General features: G+C 43.5%; 1 protein-coding gene across 1 annotated transcript; it reads right to left on the bottom strand.

The window, feature by feature from the left end:
* Positions 1–146: 146 nt before the first annotated feature.
* On the bottom strand, positions 147–8373 carry cfap91 (cilia and flagella associated protein 91). The gene is made up of 16 exons (XM_039014215.1): positions 8323–8373; positions 7794–7951; positions 6373–6456; positions 5914–5970; positions 5632–5816; positions 5273–5450; positions 4971–5128; positions 3589–3771; positions 3239–3372; positions 3013–3126; positions 2819–2890; positions 2553–2699; positions 2250–2471; positions 2001–2149; positions 653–744; positions 147–450 (listed from the first exon to the last, which is right to left on the bottom strand). Exons 1-16 carry the CDS (start codon positions 8371–8373, stop codon positions 209–211), a joined length of 2226 nt encoding a protein of 741 aa, XP_038870143.1. The 3' UTR covers positions 147–208.
* Positions 8374–16348: the final 7975 nt, after the last annotated feature.

Raw genomic sequence — 16348 nt, forward strand, 5'->3', positions numbered from 1 at the left:
AATGACCCATGAAAAAATATCTTAGACTCAGCTTTTTCAAAATTCTTATCAACTCACTTTATCAAGCACAGCACGTAAGAACAAGCCAAACACAATGATAATGAAATACAGTTTTATTTTAGCAAAAGCATGACACTGAACTCTTTGGAGATGCATTGCTTGAAGAAACACTAAGTGTTTTCTCTACTGTTGAGAAATGAATCTATTCTCAGATGGTTATTTTCTGCTGTGCCTCTCCCACCTCCCTGCGTTCCTCCTCTCCCCTGCCTGCTCCCTCCAGCTCCTGCTCCACATGGATTAGCATCTCCTCCAGGAGCTGGCTGGAGGCCCTGTCCGAGGGCGAGGGGGGGCGCTGGGCCCCAGGGGAGCCAGGAGGGGCCACGGAGCTCTCTTCATCCCCGTGGATGATCTGGTGAGCCGCCTGGAGGTGCCTGCGCTGGCTCTGACGCACTGGAGGAAGGAAGGGGAGGGAGAGAGAGAGAGAGAAAGAGAGAGAGGAAAGGAAGGAGAGACAGAGAGAAAGGTAGATGAAGAGATAGAGAGAAAGACAGAAGAGACTAAAGGATTATTATGTAATTATTATTGTGTTACTACGCTATCATGTATTATCAGCATGTGATGGTACTGGGTGCTTTGGGAATAAACGGCCTACCTCTGTCTCTGACGTTGATCTTCTGCACCTCAGGGATCAGGAAGCTGTACACCAGCTCTGCTACGATCTCCTCTGACTGCAGGCTGCTCCGACTACACACACACACACACACACACACAAGGGGACAGCTTTTACATTGTGCAATACAAAGATACAGAGATACAGTGTGTATGGATGGTATGTTAGATGGCGTGTGTGTCAGGGTTTCAGATAGGAAAATGTGGCGCCGGACAATTGAGAAATCTGCCGGACCCATATGCAGTGGGTGCATAACCTGATTAGGGTGTCCACCCACAGCGCTCAGAATGACAGAAATCACATTTAGATTATAGTAATTCATATTAACAGAACATGCAAGTCGAGGATGCAACAATGTGCGTCCTTCTTACTGAATTCTGATGTGCACTTTGAAGATGTTAGAATAACTGTCCACATTTACTTTTCCTCATCAACAAGACCAGTAACCAACAGCAACATCACCAGCCTGTCAATCTAATATCCCCAGAGTAGAAAGGTTTACATATTCTATTGGTCAGCTTGTGGAGAAAGAAATAGCCTATTCAAACAGACTACAATAAAAAGCAATGAGCCTAATGCAACAGATCAGAATGTTTAGCTTAAAATGTTGATAAACTATTATTTCTTCATATTATAAGCGATGTGCACAAGGCAGTAGGCTACGTGTGAATGTTCATTCCATAATGCAATTAGCTGGAAAACACTGTTGTCTAAAGAGCACCGCACATGCGAGTTGTTTCATGTGACAGAGATTAAAATATCCGTTAGAAATGTAGAAAGAGAGATCTAACAGGGTACTTTGAAGCAAGGTAAGACATGCCTCATAATATCTATTAAAAAGTTCAGGTTTCAAAAAATTAAGTACATTTCCAAAATGCATAGTATACTGCCTCCAGCTCACTGCAAGGTGGTGTGTGAAGCGCTGATGAAGCTTGCCTTCCGTTGTCATTTGAGATGCTGACACAGCAGCTCTCGTGCTGTCTGACAGATTTTCAGCTCAAAGGCTCTGTATGTGTACGCTGTATTCGTATGATAAATAAGATACACAACAAATATACTGTAGCCTATACACGCCAATTTAATTCCACTAAATTACGCAAATTGACCTATAGACCGCTAAGTATGACCAGTCAAATGTATTTACATTGACTGGTATTTCCATCAATGAATAGGCTAAAAAGCATTATATCACAATGGTATTTTTTATTATTCTTCTGGACAATTGGCTAGGGACAATTTTAGTTATCAGCTTTTCTATGTTTTTATAGGCCAAAAGCCAGCTATTACCGGCTAACGGAAACCCTGGTGTGTGTGTGTGTGTGTGTCGTACGTCTCCTCCATGGCGTAGGCGATGTTGTTGACCTCCTCTGCCACTCTGCGTATCTCCTGTCTGGCCTGTTGGTCTGCTGTCTGGTCCAGAGTCCCCAGGATGATGTCCTCCAGGTACAGATCTACTGTCTCCTGATGAACCCTCATCACCTACAGGACAGTACAGGCATTACACACACACACACGACAGACACACGGGCGTGCGCATGCAGGCAGACACATGCACACATACACGCAGACAGACAGACACCTGTTTGAAGATCTCATCCTCCTCTCTACGTCTCCTCTCTTCCATCTGTCTCCGCCCACTCTCCTCGGCCTCTCGGAGGCGCCTGTCTCTCTCGGCCAATAAGGTGAAGGCATGGATCCTGCGTTCCTCCTGTAGGCGAATCAGCTCCTTCGATAGGAAGTCCAGCATGTCCACAAGCTCCGCCCCTGCCACACCTGCATGGTAACCCTCCACTAAGGATGCCTGGGACAGAAAGATGGGAGAGTGAGGGATGGGGGAGGAAGAGGTGTCTGTACCTGTCTGTGTGTGTGTTTTCTCTCTCACCTTGTGTGTGTGTTGCTCTCTCTGTCTCTGCAGAGCCAGTGTGAGCTGTGTGTCTGCTCTCTGGAGCTCCTGCTCCTCTCTCTGCAGGGCATGAGTGGTTCTCAGCTCCTGGATCAGCTCTAGACGCTTCTCCTTCCCCTCAAACATCTGACACACACACATACAGATAGACAGCAGCGCACAGAGATGGCATCCCATAACATCAGACACACACAGAGAAAGGTTGGTTTATCATAGAGCTTATCATTCTCTTCATAAAAACACACCTGGTTCTGAATGCTTCTTCCCCTCAGCAGCTTCTGCAAGTAGATGACAGCCAACTCTCTCTCCTCGTCCCCCTGGAAAAACACCAGAATGACAGGGTGAAGAGAGAATGAAGAGATGTGCTACAGACCACATAGTGAGTGAGGGGGGATAGTGTACATCTCCAGACGGTGTGTTGAGACAGACTGTACTGTACCTCAGGGGGCTCGTCCACCACTGGGGTCTGTGGTCGAGGAACAGATTTCTCTGTCTTAAAGAGGAAGCGCAGGGTCTTCTTCTCCTCCACACGAGTCTTCTCCTCCTTCAGAGCCTGCAAATGGAGGGACAAAAATAGTATTATACATCTTTTGAGAGTGTGTGTGTGTGTGTGTGTGTGTGTGTGTGTGTGTGTGTGTGTGTGTGTGTGTGTTTGTGTTTGTGACCTGGTGTGTCTTCATGAGCTCCATCTCTCTGCGTGCAGAGCGTTTGACGAAGCCCTTGCTGACTTTGGGTACGGGGGCTTTGATACATGGCTCTGTCACTGAGACCGGAAGTCCCGCCTCCAGCTCCAGCAGACCTGTGATTGACAGATAGGAAGAGAGCTCACTACCTTCTATCTTAGCCATTTTGATGATCTGGCATTATTAAAACACCATCACGTTGAGATTCAGGGCCTGTATTCATTTTTCTCAGAGTAGGAGTGCTGACCTAAGATCAGGTCCCCCATGTCCATGTAATCTTATTCATAATGATCTTGAAATATCAAACTGATCCTAGATCAGCACACTCAAACCTTCGTAGGTATCAAGGTAGCGGCTCTTGACCATGTTGCATTGGGAGTGGCGGTCAGGGAACAGGCCGATGCGGGACAGAGGGGCGTACGTCTGAGATGAGTAGTTGGAGTAGTCCTTGATGATGTCACGGCGCTTTAGCTTTCCCTCCACATTCTTTCTTTTTGCCGTCAGCTTCCTCATTGCTGAGAGAGGAGAGAGAGGGAGGGAAAAGAGAGAGAGAAAGGGGGAAGGAGAGAGGGAGAAAGAGTGGAATAGAAGGAGAACGATAGAGAGACAGTTAATCTTTAAGCCCTACTGTTCTCATCGTATTAAATCAAAGTTAAAGGGAAGGTTAGAGGCGTTTGAACACTTATCAGAGTATATCACAGTGATTTATGACATGCAAAATGTAAATATACGCAGAATTTCTATGCATCATTGCCTTAGACAAAAGTCAGACATTGGGTGTTCCTCAAAATGCATTCTACCGTCCTCCGGGCACACAAATTGGACCAAGAGAGGGTTGGAATATGAGTCCAAATCAAAGTATGCTAAACGGAGCAGGGAGGGCACTTCTCGAATGCGTACTCCGTTTGTACATATTTTTAAGCATGCAACGATGCAGGCTTCAAAGGAAAGTATACAAAGAAATATGACACAACCACGTAAAAAATTACGCAAAATGTATTGACAACACTGGTAGCCATTATTTGAGCTGAAGCGAGAGAAAATACACTTCAACTTCAGAATGAAATGTTGCCTATTCACATCTCATATGTTGCCTGACTACAATATTTTATCTTGATACGTTAATAAATACATGCTGTGTTAATTTTGGCATGTTTACCTGCCTACGTACCGTAGATCACAAACCCATAATAAGTCAATAGGGCTAACTGGCTAGCTACTACTCTTTGAGTATATCTTGTTTTGTCTCCATTGCCATTGTCCTAGCTGGAAGACGGTTAAGTGAATGAGTAAGTCCCAAGTCCATATTAAGTCAATAGGGCTAACTGGATAGCTAGCTAGCCACGAAGAATTGGTAGCTACCCACATAACATTAGTTTTAGGTTCTTTTTGCCTGTTTAACTAGCTGGCTAGCTAGATTATTACGATGTACATATCTAGCTGATAATTACGAAGTAAAACGTTTGCTTTGTGTATATCTTGCTTTGTCTATTGTTGCCATTGTCGTGGCTGGAAGAAAGTTCAGTGAATGGGGAGGTGCAGCGTGAGTTAATACAGTAGGGGGAGTGCGTGTGCTCCTCAAATGTAATGTTTTATACATTCTCCACACTCTCATCCTCACAAGTACTCAAAAGAAAGTCGTCGGAGAATGCACTAGGAGCACGAGAGTGTGGAGCACGGTAGAATGCATATTGAGAAACACCCATTGTCTTACAGATGATGTAGTCATTGCGTATCTTGCTCAGCTTGCTCTCCTTGTCTCTCTGGTGCTGGGAGTACTTGAGGTCCAGCCTGTCCACCGTGGCCTCTTGCTGAACCTCCTCCCTCTGCCTCAGTAGACCCATCAGCAGGGCCAGACGAGCCTCCTGCAGCCTGGGGTAGAATGACAGTGGGGCAAGGGGAGGGAGAGCAGGGATGGGTGGACAAGGGCAGGAGGGAAAGAATAAAAAAAAGATGGTAGAGTAGTTGAAGCTGCTTGTGTGGTGCACTCCTTCCTTTATTCTCTCGTTCCCTCACTTCTGGATCTCGTCCTCCCTGAAGGCCCACTCCTTCCTCTCCATCTCATCCATCATCCTCTTCCTCTTGTCCAGTTGACTCAGGTCGTCCATGGGGGGCAGGGTGGCCTCCCATGCCCGCTTCACCCTGGTTCGCTCAATCATCTCCACCTCCGCCAGTCCCGCCGGAAGACCACGACCTGTGGGGGTAGAGGGAGAGAGATAGGGTCAGAGGAGTCAAGGTGATGAGGCTAGGGTAAAGGGAGTTGTGTAGTGTTGGAACATGTGTGAGGATGGGTCAGAATGGCCTGTCCTGCAGTATAAGTATTGTAGAGGTGCAACAGGAGGTGAAGCGGTAGGGTCTCTGAAGCTCGTATGTACCCCATGTCAGTGTGGCCAGTGTCAACAGCTCTGGGGGGGCCGTCCCGGGCCGTACCACGTATTCGGGGGTGTAGGGGTCCGTCTGGGCCTCACTGTCCCTGTAGTCAGTCTGCACTCCCATGGTGCGCTGGAATGGAGTGGGCAGCTGCTCACTACCCCCCTCCACTGTAGAGTATGGGTTAGCTCTGAGTGGAGGGAGGAAGGGAGAGAGAGTGATAGAGAAGAGAGGGGTTCCTAATATGTTTACAGCATTTTTCAGGGGACTTTGGCAGCATGACTTACTTGGGCAATGCAAAGACCACATCGGGGGGAACCTGCTGTGCAAAGGGGATCAGGGGGCTGAGGGAGGGAAAGGAATACAAAAAACATAAATCAGAAACAATCAATGTTTTACTTTATTATGGGATAAGGCTTCAACACTACACACTCAAACAGAGTCAAATCCACCTGAACTGATACAAAAATCATAACTACTGGTTTTAATTGGTTCTATTTTTTACAGAGAAAGATAACACGTTGGTCTGCTGACATTCTATCCAGTGACCATGCCGTTGGTGCTACAGTGAGGATAATGACGGTTGTGTAATTTGACTCTCATGATACAAATGACCTCTGATGCTGTCATGACTTGATGCCTGAGTCTTCCTTCAGGCCCTGGTGTCCTCTCTGACACCATTCATTCTTTAACCCTTGATCCCACAATGTCCTGCTGCCGCATTACGGGTATGTGCTCTCTCTCACCACTTGAAAAACTTCCAACGATCAATGCCTGAAACGCTGCTGTCTTTGTGCCCTCTGACCTGAAACTGAGCACCAGGAATGACCCTAACAAAGAACAAAAAGACAAACATATGCCTTAATAATCAAGTAAATCAAGTATATGAAATACAGTACATTACCAAAAGTATGTGGACACCTGCTCTTAAACATCTAATTCAAAAATCATGGGCATTAATATGGAGTTGATCCCTTCTTTGCTGCTATAACAGTTGTTGGAACATTGCTGCAGTGACTTGCTTTCATTCAGCCACGAGAGCATTAGTGAGGTTGGGTACTGATGTTGGGCGATTAGGCCTGGCTCGCAGTCGGCATTCCAATTCATCCCAAAGGTGTTTGATGGGGTTGAGGTCAGAGCTCTGTGCAGGCCAGTAATGTTCTTCCACACCGATCTCAACAAACCATTTCTGTATGGACCATGCTTTTTGCACGGTGGCATTGTCATGCTGAAACAGGAAAGGGCCTTCCCCAAACTGTTGCCGCAAAGTTGGAAGCACAGAATTGTCTATCATTGTATGCTGCAGTGTTCAGGTTTCCCTTCACTGGAACTAAGGTGCCTAGCCCAAACCATGAAAAACAGCCCGCAACCATTATTAGTCCTCCACCAAACTTTACAGTTGCCACTATGCATTGGGGCAGGTAGCGTTCTCCTGGCATCCGCCAAACCCAGATTCGTCTGTTGGACTGCCAGATGGTGAAGCGTGATTCACCACTCCAGAGAATGCGTTTCTACTGCTCCATAGTCCAACGGCAGCAAGATTTACACCACTACAGCTGATGCTTGGCATTGTGTATGGTGACCTTAGGCTTGTGTGCGGCTGCTCGGCCATGGACACCTATTTCATGAAGCTCCCGACGAAAAGTTATTGTGCTGACGTTGCTTCCAGAGGCAGTTTGGAACTCGGTAGTGAGTGTTGCAGCCGAGGCGATTTTACGCGCTACGCGCTTCAGTACTCGGCAGTCCCATTCTGTGAGTTTGTGTGACCTACCACTTTGCGGCTGAGCTGTTGTTGTTCCTACACGTTTACAATTCACAATAACAACACTTACAGTTGACCGGGGCAGCTCTAGCAGGGCAGAAATTTCACGAACAGACTTTTTGGAAAGGTGGCATCCTATGACGGTGCCACGTTAAAAGTCACTGAGCTCTTCAGTAAGGCCATTCTACTGCCAATGTTTGTCTATGGAGATCGCATGGCTGTGTGCTCAATTTTATACACCTGTCAGCAACGGGTGTGGCTGAAATAGCCGAATCCACTAATATGAAGGGGTGTCCACATTCATTTGTATATATAGTGTATGAATTTAACTTGAATCTATCTACTTCAGTATCCAAATATGTATTTACTGTAGGGATAGCATGTGTGTGTCTGTGTGTGTGTTACCTTGCCAGCTGCTGAACTGCCTCTCTGCGCTGCTCTGTGTACCCTCGCCAGCGGCGGTCAATAAAAGTGGGCACAGGGTCAGTGGTGTCCAGACGCAAGGTGTAACGAGGGTGGTGAGGTAGGTGACTGAACATGGACCCATACTCTGGAACCTTCCTCTGAGCAGGGGGACATGGAGAGAGGTCTTTCACAGGGTTAGGGCTGTTACGGTGACCGTAATTTGGGTTACAGGGTTACTGTCAAATTATTGGGTTAATAATATTAACATTATTTCACCAGGTGTGAATTGAATTTCTTCTCAAAATAAATCCTTGCAGTTATGCACGATATGAAAAACTGTCATGGGAACCAGAGGTCAGGAAAAGTCCTATTAGGTATTGCATTAGAGTCATGGACACATGTGACATTACTGACGAATGAAGAGAGCGATAAGCATTGATTGTGAATCTGTAATCACATGAAAGGTCATTTGAAAGTAAGGGTTTAGGTCGAGGTTGCTATGCTAGCTAGCTAACGTTGATTAACTTACCACCCGGTCCACGGATGCATGTGCCTTGAAGCTGGCCCTTGCATGGTCCATTTCCCCGGACACAGTATATACGGGGTCTGTAATGCAACATCCACAACAAAAACAGTTCATGTTCGGTTGCAAACTGTCTAGATAATTATTGCAAACCAGCTAACTTACCTAGCTAACGTTAGCTAACTCACCATATAGATAGTCGTGTACCCGCTGTTGTGTAAAACCTTTGTTGGTTTCATTTTGCTTATTAAATGTTCGAGTTACTGATATACTCATTTTTGCACCGGTTTAAAACCACTTCATCAACAAACAAAAAAATAGTAAGAGGATAGATAGAAAGCTATCAAGCAAAGTAGCTAGCTACTATAGGCAGCTGTCAAACTTCAAGATCTGAGCCACATCGTAACCATGGAGATTGTAAACTGCCCTTCCTCGAGACGCTAATCATTTTTGCCAGCTTGGGGGCAGTATTACACATAATTGCAGGCTTGTGTTTTGGCCACCATTTCATCACTCTTGGTTAATTATCTTAATTTAAAATCAGATGCGGGGGAATTGTATATATTTTTAAAATTATATTATATTATTGAATAGGCTTCTCTTCGAACTTTCATTCCTGTACATCTGATGTCAGAAGTTGTATTTGTGTATTTGGGTCAGTGATGCCTTTGTCTTTCCCACAGTTTGGCTAAAGTAATCAGGAAAGAAAAGCTGTCAGTGCAAAGAAAAAGGAGGCAGAGTGGCAACCAAATGGAAAACATGACTAATTAGGGTTTATGCATCTCTGCAACACCACATATGGCCTTTGTGGCTCATGTGTTTGAAAAGAACAAACACACACAACCACCTACTCACCCACCCACACAAAGACACACCATATGTTCTACTATCCTTCTGGGGACCTACAATTGATTTCTACTTACAACTCTTACCCCAATTCTAACCCTAAGCCTAAACCTAACCCCTAATCTTAAAACAGCTTGTGGGGGTGTGGGAAATGTCCCCACGAAGGAACATTTTCAATGTTTTACTATCCTTGTGGGGACTTTTGGGAATTTCTGGTACGAGGATAGTAATACAAGCCGACACACACACACACACACACATTTTTCCACTAACACTTTACCAACAAACGCTATGCAATTACTGTAAATGACAACACATAGCGGTGATCGCAATCAAGGACATCAGGGTAGAATTAGCATAGCCTGTCCACAAGGCCGCGGTCGGAAGTCATCGTTTTGACAGTTTGCTCCGTCTTATTTTCTTTTTCAGAAGTTATAGGTGCTTGTGATAGCTGATTTCAGTCCACCGTTTATGTTAGCTCCTTGGGGACTCTCCCCATGTCCATGCAGTCACTATGGCTTTTGTGATTGTCACGGCAGACTCCACTCAAGGCACTGTGTCAGTTCTGGGAATGGACTGTGACTCTGCCTAACTGACAGGAAACTGCCAAGCTCTATCAGAGAAGAGCAGAGAGCATCCACACACACGCATGCACACATGTACCCAAATGAATGCGAGCAGTGATCATCGTTAATGAGAATGTGTTTACAGCACTGTTAGGTCCAGACTGATCTATACAGGACCAGTCTCAACACAGACTTGAAACCCTAAAAGAGAACTGAGCGTCAATACATACGAAAAATGATGTTTGAAACCTGCTGATTCTAAGACATTGGTTTGAAAAGTGGTCAGCAAGAACAAAAATGACAGCCAAGTTTACTCTAATGAAATTAATATCTTCATCTGGTTCGGTTGGTCAATTCCTGTATGCATAGAGGATCAAACGATACCAAAAGTACAGCCAAGGAAAGGGCTTAGGACTATATAGTAATGGTCTGATGTGTTGGTGGGTATGTGTGCGGTCTACTACAGAAACATTTCCACAGGCCAAATTACATTGAACAGTTCAGCCACAACAACATTAACACCACAAAATCAAACCACAAGGTCAGGAGAGTCATCTCTGTAATCACATGGACACACACCAACCGGACAAACAGTTTATGTGAGTGAATGACGTGTGTGTCTGTGTGTGTGTGTGTGTGTGTGTGTGTGTGTGTGTGTGTGTGTGTGCCATGAGTCAATCAGAGGAAGCTGGGGGAGGAGCTATAGGAGGACGGGTTCAATGTAATGGCTGGAATGGAATCGATGGAACGGAGCCCAACATGTGGTTTCCATATGTTCGATGTGTTTGATACCGTTCCATTAATTCCATTCCAGCCATTACAATGGGCCAGTCCTCCTATAGCTCCTCCCACCAGTATCCTCTGGAGTCAGTATACCATATAACACAATACATTACATGGAATTGTAGTGATATCAGTGTAAGGATAATGCCTGTATTGTTTTGATTTGATATGCCTATCTAATTTATTTTCAAGCTACTGTACTGCAGATAATAGCCTTCAACATCACTAAGACTATGCACAGCAAATTCTTGTGTAAAAAAAATTATAAGTGTGTTAGACAGAGTGTTAAATCAACACTGAAAGTGTTGAGTCTGTGGACCCACACCGGAACAGTGTTAAACTAACACACTGCTTAGTCGCAGAGCTCTCCAACCCTGTTCCTGGAGAGCTAACATCCTGTACATTTTCACTCCAACCCTAATCTAGCACACCTTATTCTAATACTTAGCTGCCTATAAGACAGACTATAGAACAGCAGTCTTTGAAGATGTCAGAGGATTCACCAGCAATTTTAGTGGACACAGACTGTCCACTATCTGAAGCTCTTTTCCATCACACCTTGATCACACCGCTACTTTTTAAACCTGGTCGTGAGACTTCTCAATTTCAGGGCAATGGCAACATACTATAACCAAACACAGGGAATCAATTATTTAACATTGTGTCAGTATAAAGTGTCGATAGTAAGGGGACTTTTTATTTACCCCTCAGAACTACAGCTGTGGATCTCTAGGTCTGTATCCACAAAGCATATCCGAGTGGGAATGCTGATCTAGAATCAGTTTTGCCTTTTTTAAATCATAGTGAATAAGATTATGTGGACAGATCCTGGATCAGCACTCCTACTCTGATGTTTTGTGGATACGGGCCCTGATCTCCACAGGTTAGCATTGCGTTGAAGAACTGATTGATTAGTTGGTCTAGCCTGTTATGATGAACTGTATAAACCTCAGATTTGTTCTAGGCCTATTTCTAATGATATTACATGTTAAATGTATTTTACTGGTATTTCAAGATGGGCAATATAAACCAGTGACTTGTCACTGCCTCAGGTTTCTACATGTGTAAATATGTATTCTAAAGGATATGTGTTTTCTTATTGTCAAGAAATATAATTTGGAAGTTTGATGTAAGTGTTTGTAGTAAATTCAAAAATGGGAAAACGTTTGTGATTAGTTTTACTCAAGTCAATTGCCAGCAGCATACCACCCTTGCCCTGTGTAGAGTGCAGTCTTGGATGTTAAATGGTTGTCCTGACTCCCTGGTCATTTAAAAATGGCACTTATCTTACGAGTAGAGGTGTTAACCCTGGTGTCCTGGCTAAATTCCCAACCTAGCCCCATTCCATCAAGGCCACCTAATCATCCCCCTCATTTCTAATTGGCATATCACTGTGGTGGTGAGCGTTGCGGCATAAAAATGGTCGCTATGCATCACCCAGGGGCATCATTTACATTTACATTTTAGTCATTTAGCAGACGCTCTTATCCAGAGCGACTTACAGTAGAGTGCATACATTTTATTACATTTTTACATTTCATTACATTTTACATACTGAGACAAGGATATCCCTACCGGCCAAACCCTCCCTAACCCGGACGACGCTATGCCAATTGTGCGTCGCCCCACGGACCTCCCGGTTGCGGCCGGCTGCGACAGAGCCTGGGCGCGAACCCAGCCCAGCCTGGGCGCGAACCCAGAGACTCTGGTGGCGCAGCTAGCACTGCGATGCAGTGCCCTAGACCACTGCGCCACCCAGGTGGATGGTGCACGTTGGAGGTGGGCGAGGTGATTGTTTTTTTCCTCGTACTATATGAAGTGCTCAGTTGGTAGAAAATAATTATATAAATCTAATTCAAATATCTCCCAGAGTGCCTTGCCTTTTGAGTAAACAGTACAGTTTCCACCCATGACTGTAGCTGTTAGTGACAGAGACATTCTTATTGCATTCATCCAATTCCAGTTCTATTGACTTCACCAAGTGAGATTCTAAGTGAATATGTTATGAATAATAATAGAACAATATTTCACACAATACCATATCTACGTCATAAGGCCTTATTTAAGGGCCTAGTTTTACCCTAATACAGGGTCCTGAAACTGATACACATCACTTTGAACCAAAACTATTCCCATCATTACCATATTCTCCAGCATGCAACCCTTACTTAAATGTTTGTTACAGTTTAAATGACTTAGATAGTCTAAGTCTTCTCACAATGTCACGCATTCTGAATGCAGGTTGCAGATGAACTGTTGGATAGCCTAACTTCGGCTAGATTCTAATAGGAATTTCACATCACCAGAGAGGATCAGGCTAGGGATGGGAAGTTCGGCTCATTTTACTGACTCTGTTGTTATTGACTCGTTCAGTCCAAATAATGAATCTTCACTCATTTTTGTTAATTTGAGTCAGTAATGCACAACGCAGGCAGGACCCTCTAACGGTGAACAAGAAACTGAAAACTCAAAATATATACGATTCTACAAGCCTCTCGTTCACGTCGTTCACCATAGGAGGCTTATTGGAGCTGTCACTTGAGATCGAGACTTGTAAATGTGTGCTTTAAACAGCGTAAGCCTATATATATTGATTGCTATGCATACAAATAAGATTATTTATTGATACATTTGAAACGAGGTCTAGTTGTGGCCGCAACCTGACTAGATTGTGAACGACTTTTGGTAGAATGCATTGCTTGACTGCCGTGAGGGTGATAAACACAATGTAGTTCGTGAACTGCAGCCCCCCCAAACGCTGCGTTTTCGAGTTTGAGTTTGTTGAGCAGAAGTAGTATATGTTTTGGTTCTACCAAGCTGTGTCCACCATAACATTCAATAATCAATTAATTTAATTTACTATTGCACCATGCAATCAATTATCAGTTCTAAACGTATTTTCTTCTCTATGCTCATGATCTATTTCCCTGCCCGCATATAACCGCATATAACAGATGGTGGTCAGAGGCTGGGCGCATGTCTCTGGAGCCGCTGAGCCAGTAGTGGCATGTATTTGTGGATGACAAGGGAAGCCAGACTTCCCTCAAAAAATGACCAAGAAAAAAATATACAAAATAATTTTTTGTCTCTGTGTTTCTGAATTTATCTCATCGGAGCAAGCATTCAAGCGAACGAAACAGCACCCCTCTGTCTCTGTATGTCTATGCAGTCTGGTCTAAAACAGTATAACATTGTTGCCACCAAACTGAACTTAGCTCAGCTGTGAATGGTCCTGGTGCACCAAAAAAAGGTTAAAGGGAAGCCAGTTTGGATTTGGCAACACACCAATCCCCTCACATTAGAAACCAAACGTCACTGACAGAAAACATTAATTGTTGCATCTCGTTGTGTGTCCTCCGGTGGCTAGCTAGCCAGCTAGAAGTGTCCCTTTCCTAAATTAGCCATGGATGGAGATAGGGATTTGGACTTCTGGTTTTACTTAAACCTCCGTACTGCCAATGACTATAATGGAGATTCTGATCCAGCCATAAATTCATACATTTTGCCCTTGGCCTGAGAGGATGGAAGTTCAACATGTAGCTAGATGTAGTTGGCTGGCTAATGTTAACTAGCTGGCCGTTGTCCATGAAAGCAAGTTAGGCTAGTGAACTAGCATTTTAGTCATGTAGCCTAGGACAACAAAAATGTAACGCGTATGACAGTCAGTATGACAGAGTCAGTAATTAAGCTAGTAATTCCTATTGAAATCCTGCCAGTGTGGGGATATCCAACTGTGGAATTTGAATCAACAACATCCTGTATTCAGAATGACTGCCAGGGTTGGGAAAACTATTGCTGCATTTACACAGGCAGCCCAATTCTGATATTTTTCCCACTAATTGTTTTTTTGCCTAATCACTTCAGATCTTTTTCAGATGTGATCTGAATTGGGCTGGCTGTGTAAATGTAGCCTTAGCTATGTGACTACCTAAAGCATCTAAACTGGAAAAAACATTTCAGTAACCGGTGCAATAAGTCCAAGTAACATATTGGATCAGTTTAGAAAATGTTTGTAATTTATATTTGAGTAGCATAAGATTAATTAATTAATCAATCAATGTACATGCACAAACATACAGTTGAAGTCGGAAGTTTACATACACCTTAGCCAAATACATTTAAACGACATTTTTCACAATTCCTGACATTTAATCCCAGTTAATATTCCCTGTCTTAGGTCAGTTAGTAGAGAGAAAGATTTATTTCAGGTTTTATTTCTTTCATCACATTCCCAGTGGGTCAGAAGTTCACATACACTCAATTAGTATTTGGTAGCATCACCTTTAAATTGTTTAACTTTGGTCAAGCATTTCGGGTAGCCTTCCACAAGCTTCCCACAATAAGTCATATGAATTTTGCCCATTCCTCCTGACAGAGCTGGTGTAACTCAGTCAGGTTTGTAGGCCTCCTTACTCACACACGCCTTTTCAGTTCTGCCCACACATTTTCTATGGGATTGAGGTCAGGGCTTTGTGATGGCCACTCCAATACCTTGACTTTGTTGTCCTTAAGCTATTTTGCCACAACTTTGGAAGTATGCATTTGGAAGACCCATTTGTGACCAAGCTTTAACTTCCTGACTGATGTCTTGAGATGTTGCTTCAATATTTCCACATAATTTTCCATCCTCATGATGCCATCTATTTTGTGAATAGGCCCTAAACATATATATTTTGATAACATATTTGTTTAGGATCTCACTTGGTGAAGTCCATAGGACCAACAATGGATAAATGCAACAACCATGTCTCTGTCACTAACAATTACAGTCTTAGGCGGAAACTACAATTTAGTCACAAGGCACTCTGGGAAATATTTGAATAAGGCTTTACACTAAGCCTTGTGTTAAATTAACAATGTTCCTTCCAGTGTCTATATGGGTCCATAGACTGAACACTCTCAGTGTTCTGTTTATTTTTAATACTGGAGGATTTGCTGTGTGGGCAAAAAATGACTTCCTCTAGGTTGCCAGCTCACCCTCGTCTGATCTACAGCTATGACCAAATCTTGTCATAGCAAGACTCATGTTAATCCACTGAAGCAAACCAGGAAGATAAAAACAGACAATAGTTGGATTATTAGTTGCAGTAGCTCTTCACAATGTGGCTCTCATGTAGTAAAAACACAGGCAGGTGACATTTTGTGAAGTGCTTAAAACAAAATTCAGGGCTGCCAACTTTTCAAGAAAGCTTGGAGTGAGATTTGCTATGTGATATTCATTGCTACCTGGCAAAACCCCTAGGGGGGGGTCTGGGGTTCCTCCCCCAGGAAAATGTGTTTTAGAGCTATTTTCCTGCAATTCGACGTATTTTGACGTGGCTTAGACCTATGACCAAGGTGGAATGTAAATGTAAACCACAGGTCAGGGCCCGGTTTCCCAAAAGCATCTTAATGCTACGTTTATCATTAAAACCATATCATTAAAATCTCAGAGCTGTTTCCCAAAACCATTGTTACTAAAAGTTGCTCTTGAAATGCTTGTTATTTAACAACTGTCTCAGACCACTCATAGAACAGCTAAGTACGTCATTAGATGCTTTTTTGCCCTTCCGTATCACTTTATACACAGAAGCTCTCTGCTAAAAACAAAATAAAGATGTTTATCTGTCTTTCTGTGACTGGTGATAACTTCAGAACAAATGTGACAGTGACTACAAATACAAAGTTTTCCATTTCTTTGCATAACAAGTGAAGGGTATAAAGACTCTTCAAATGGAAACAAAGATTACTGTATTACAAAATAAATAGTTTAGGCTACATAGACCTATATATGAATGATATTGAAATATATTTAATGTTAATTCAATTGAGTTTTATTTAGCTATTTGTACGTCACT

The sequence above is a fragment of the Salvelinus namaycush genome, chromosome 19, assembly GCF_016432855.1.
Source record: "Salvelinus namaycush isolate Seneca chromosome 19, SaNama_1.0, whole genome shotgun sequence".
In the NCBI taxonomy this organism is placed as follows: domain Eukaryota; kingdom Metazoa; phylum Chordata; class Actinopteri; order Salmoniformes; family Salmonidae; genus Salvelinus; species Salvelinus namaycush.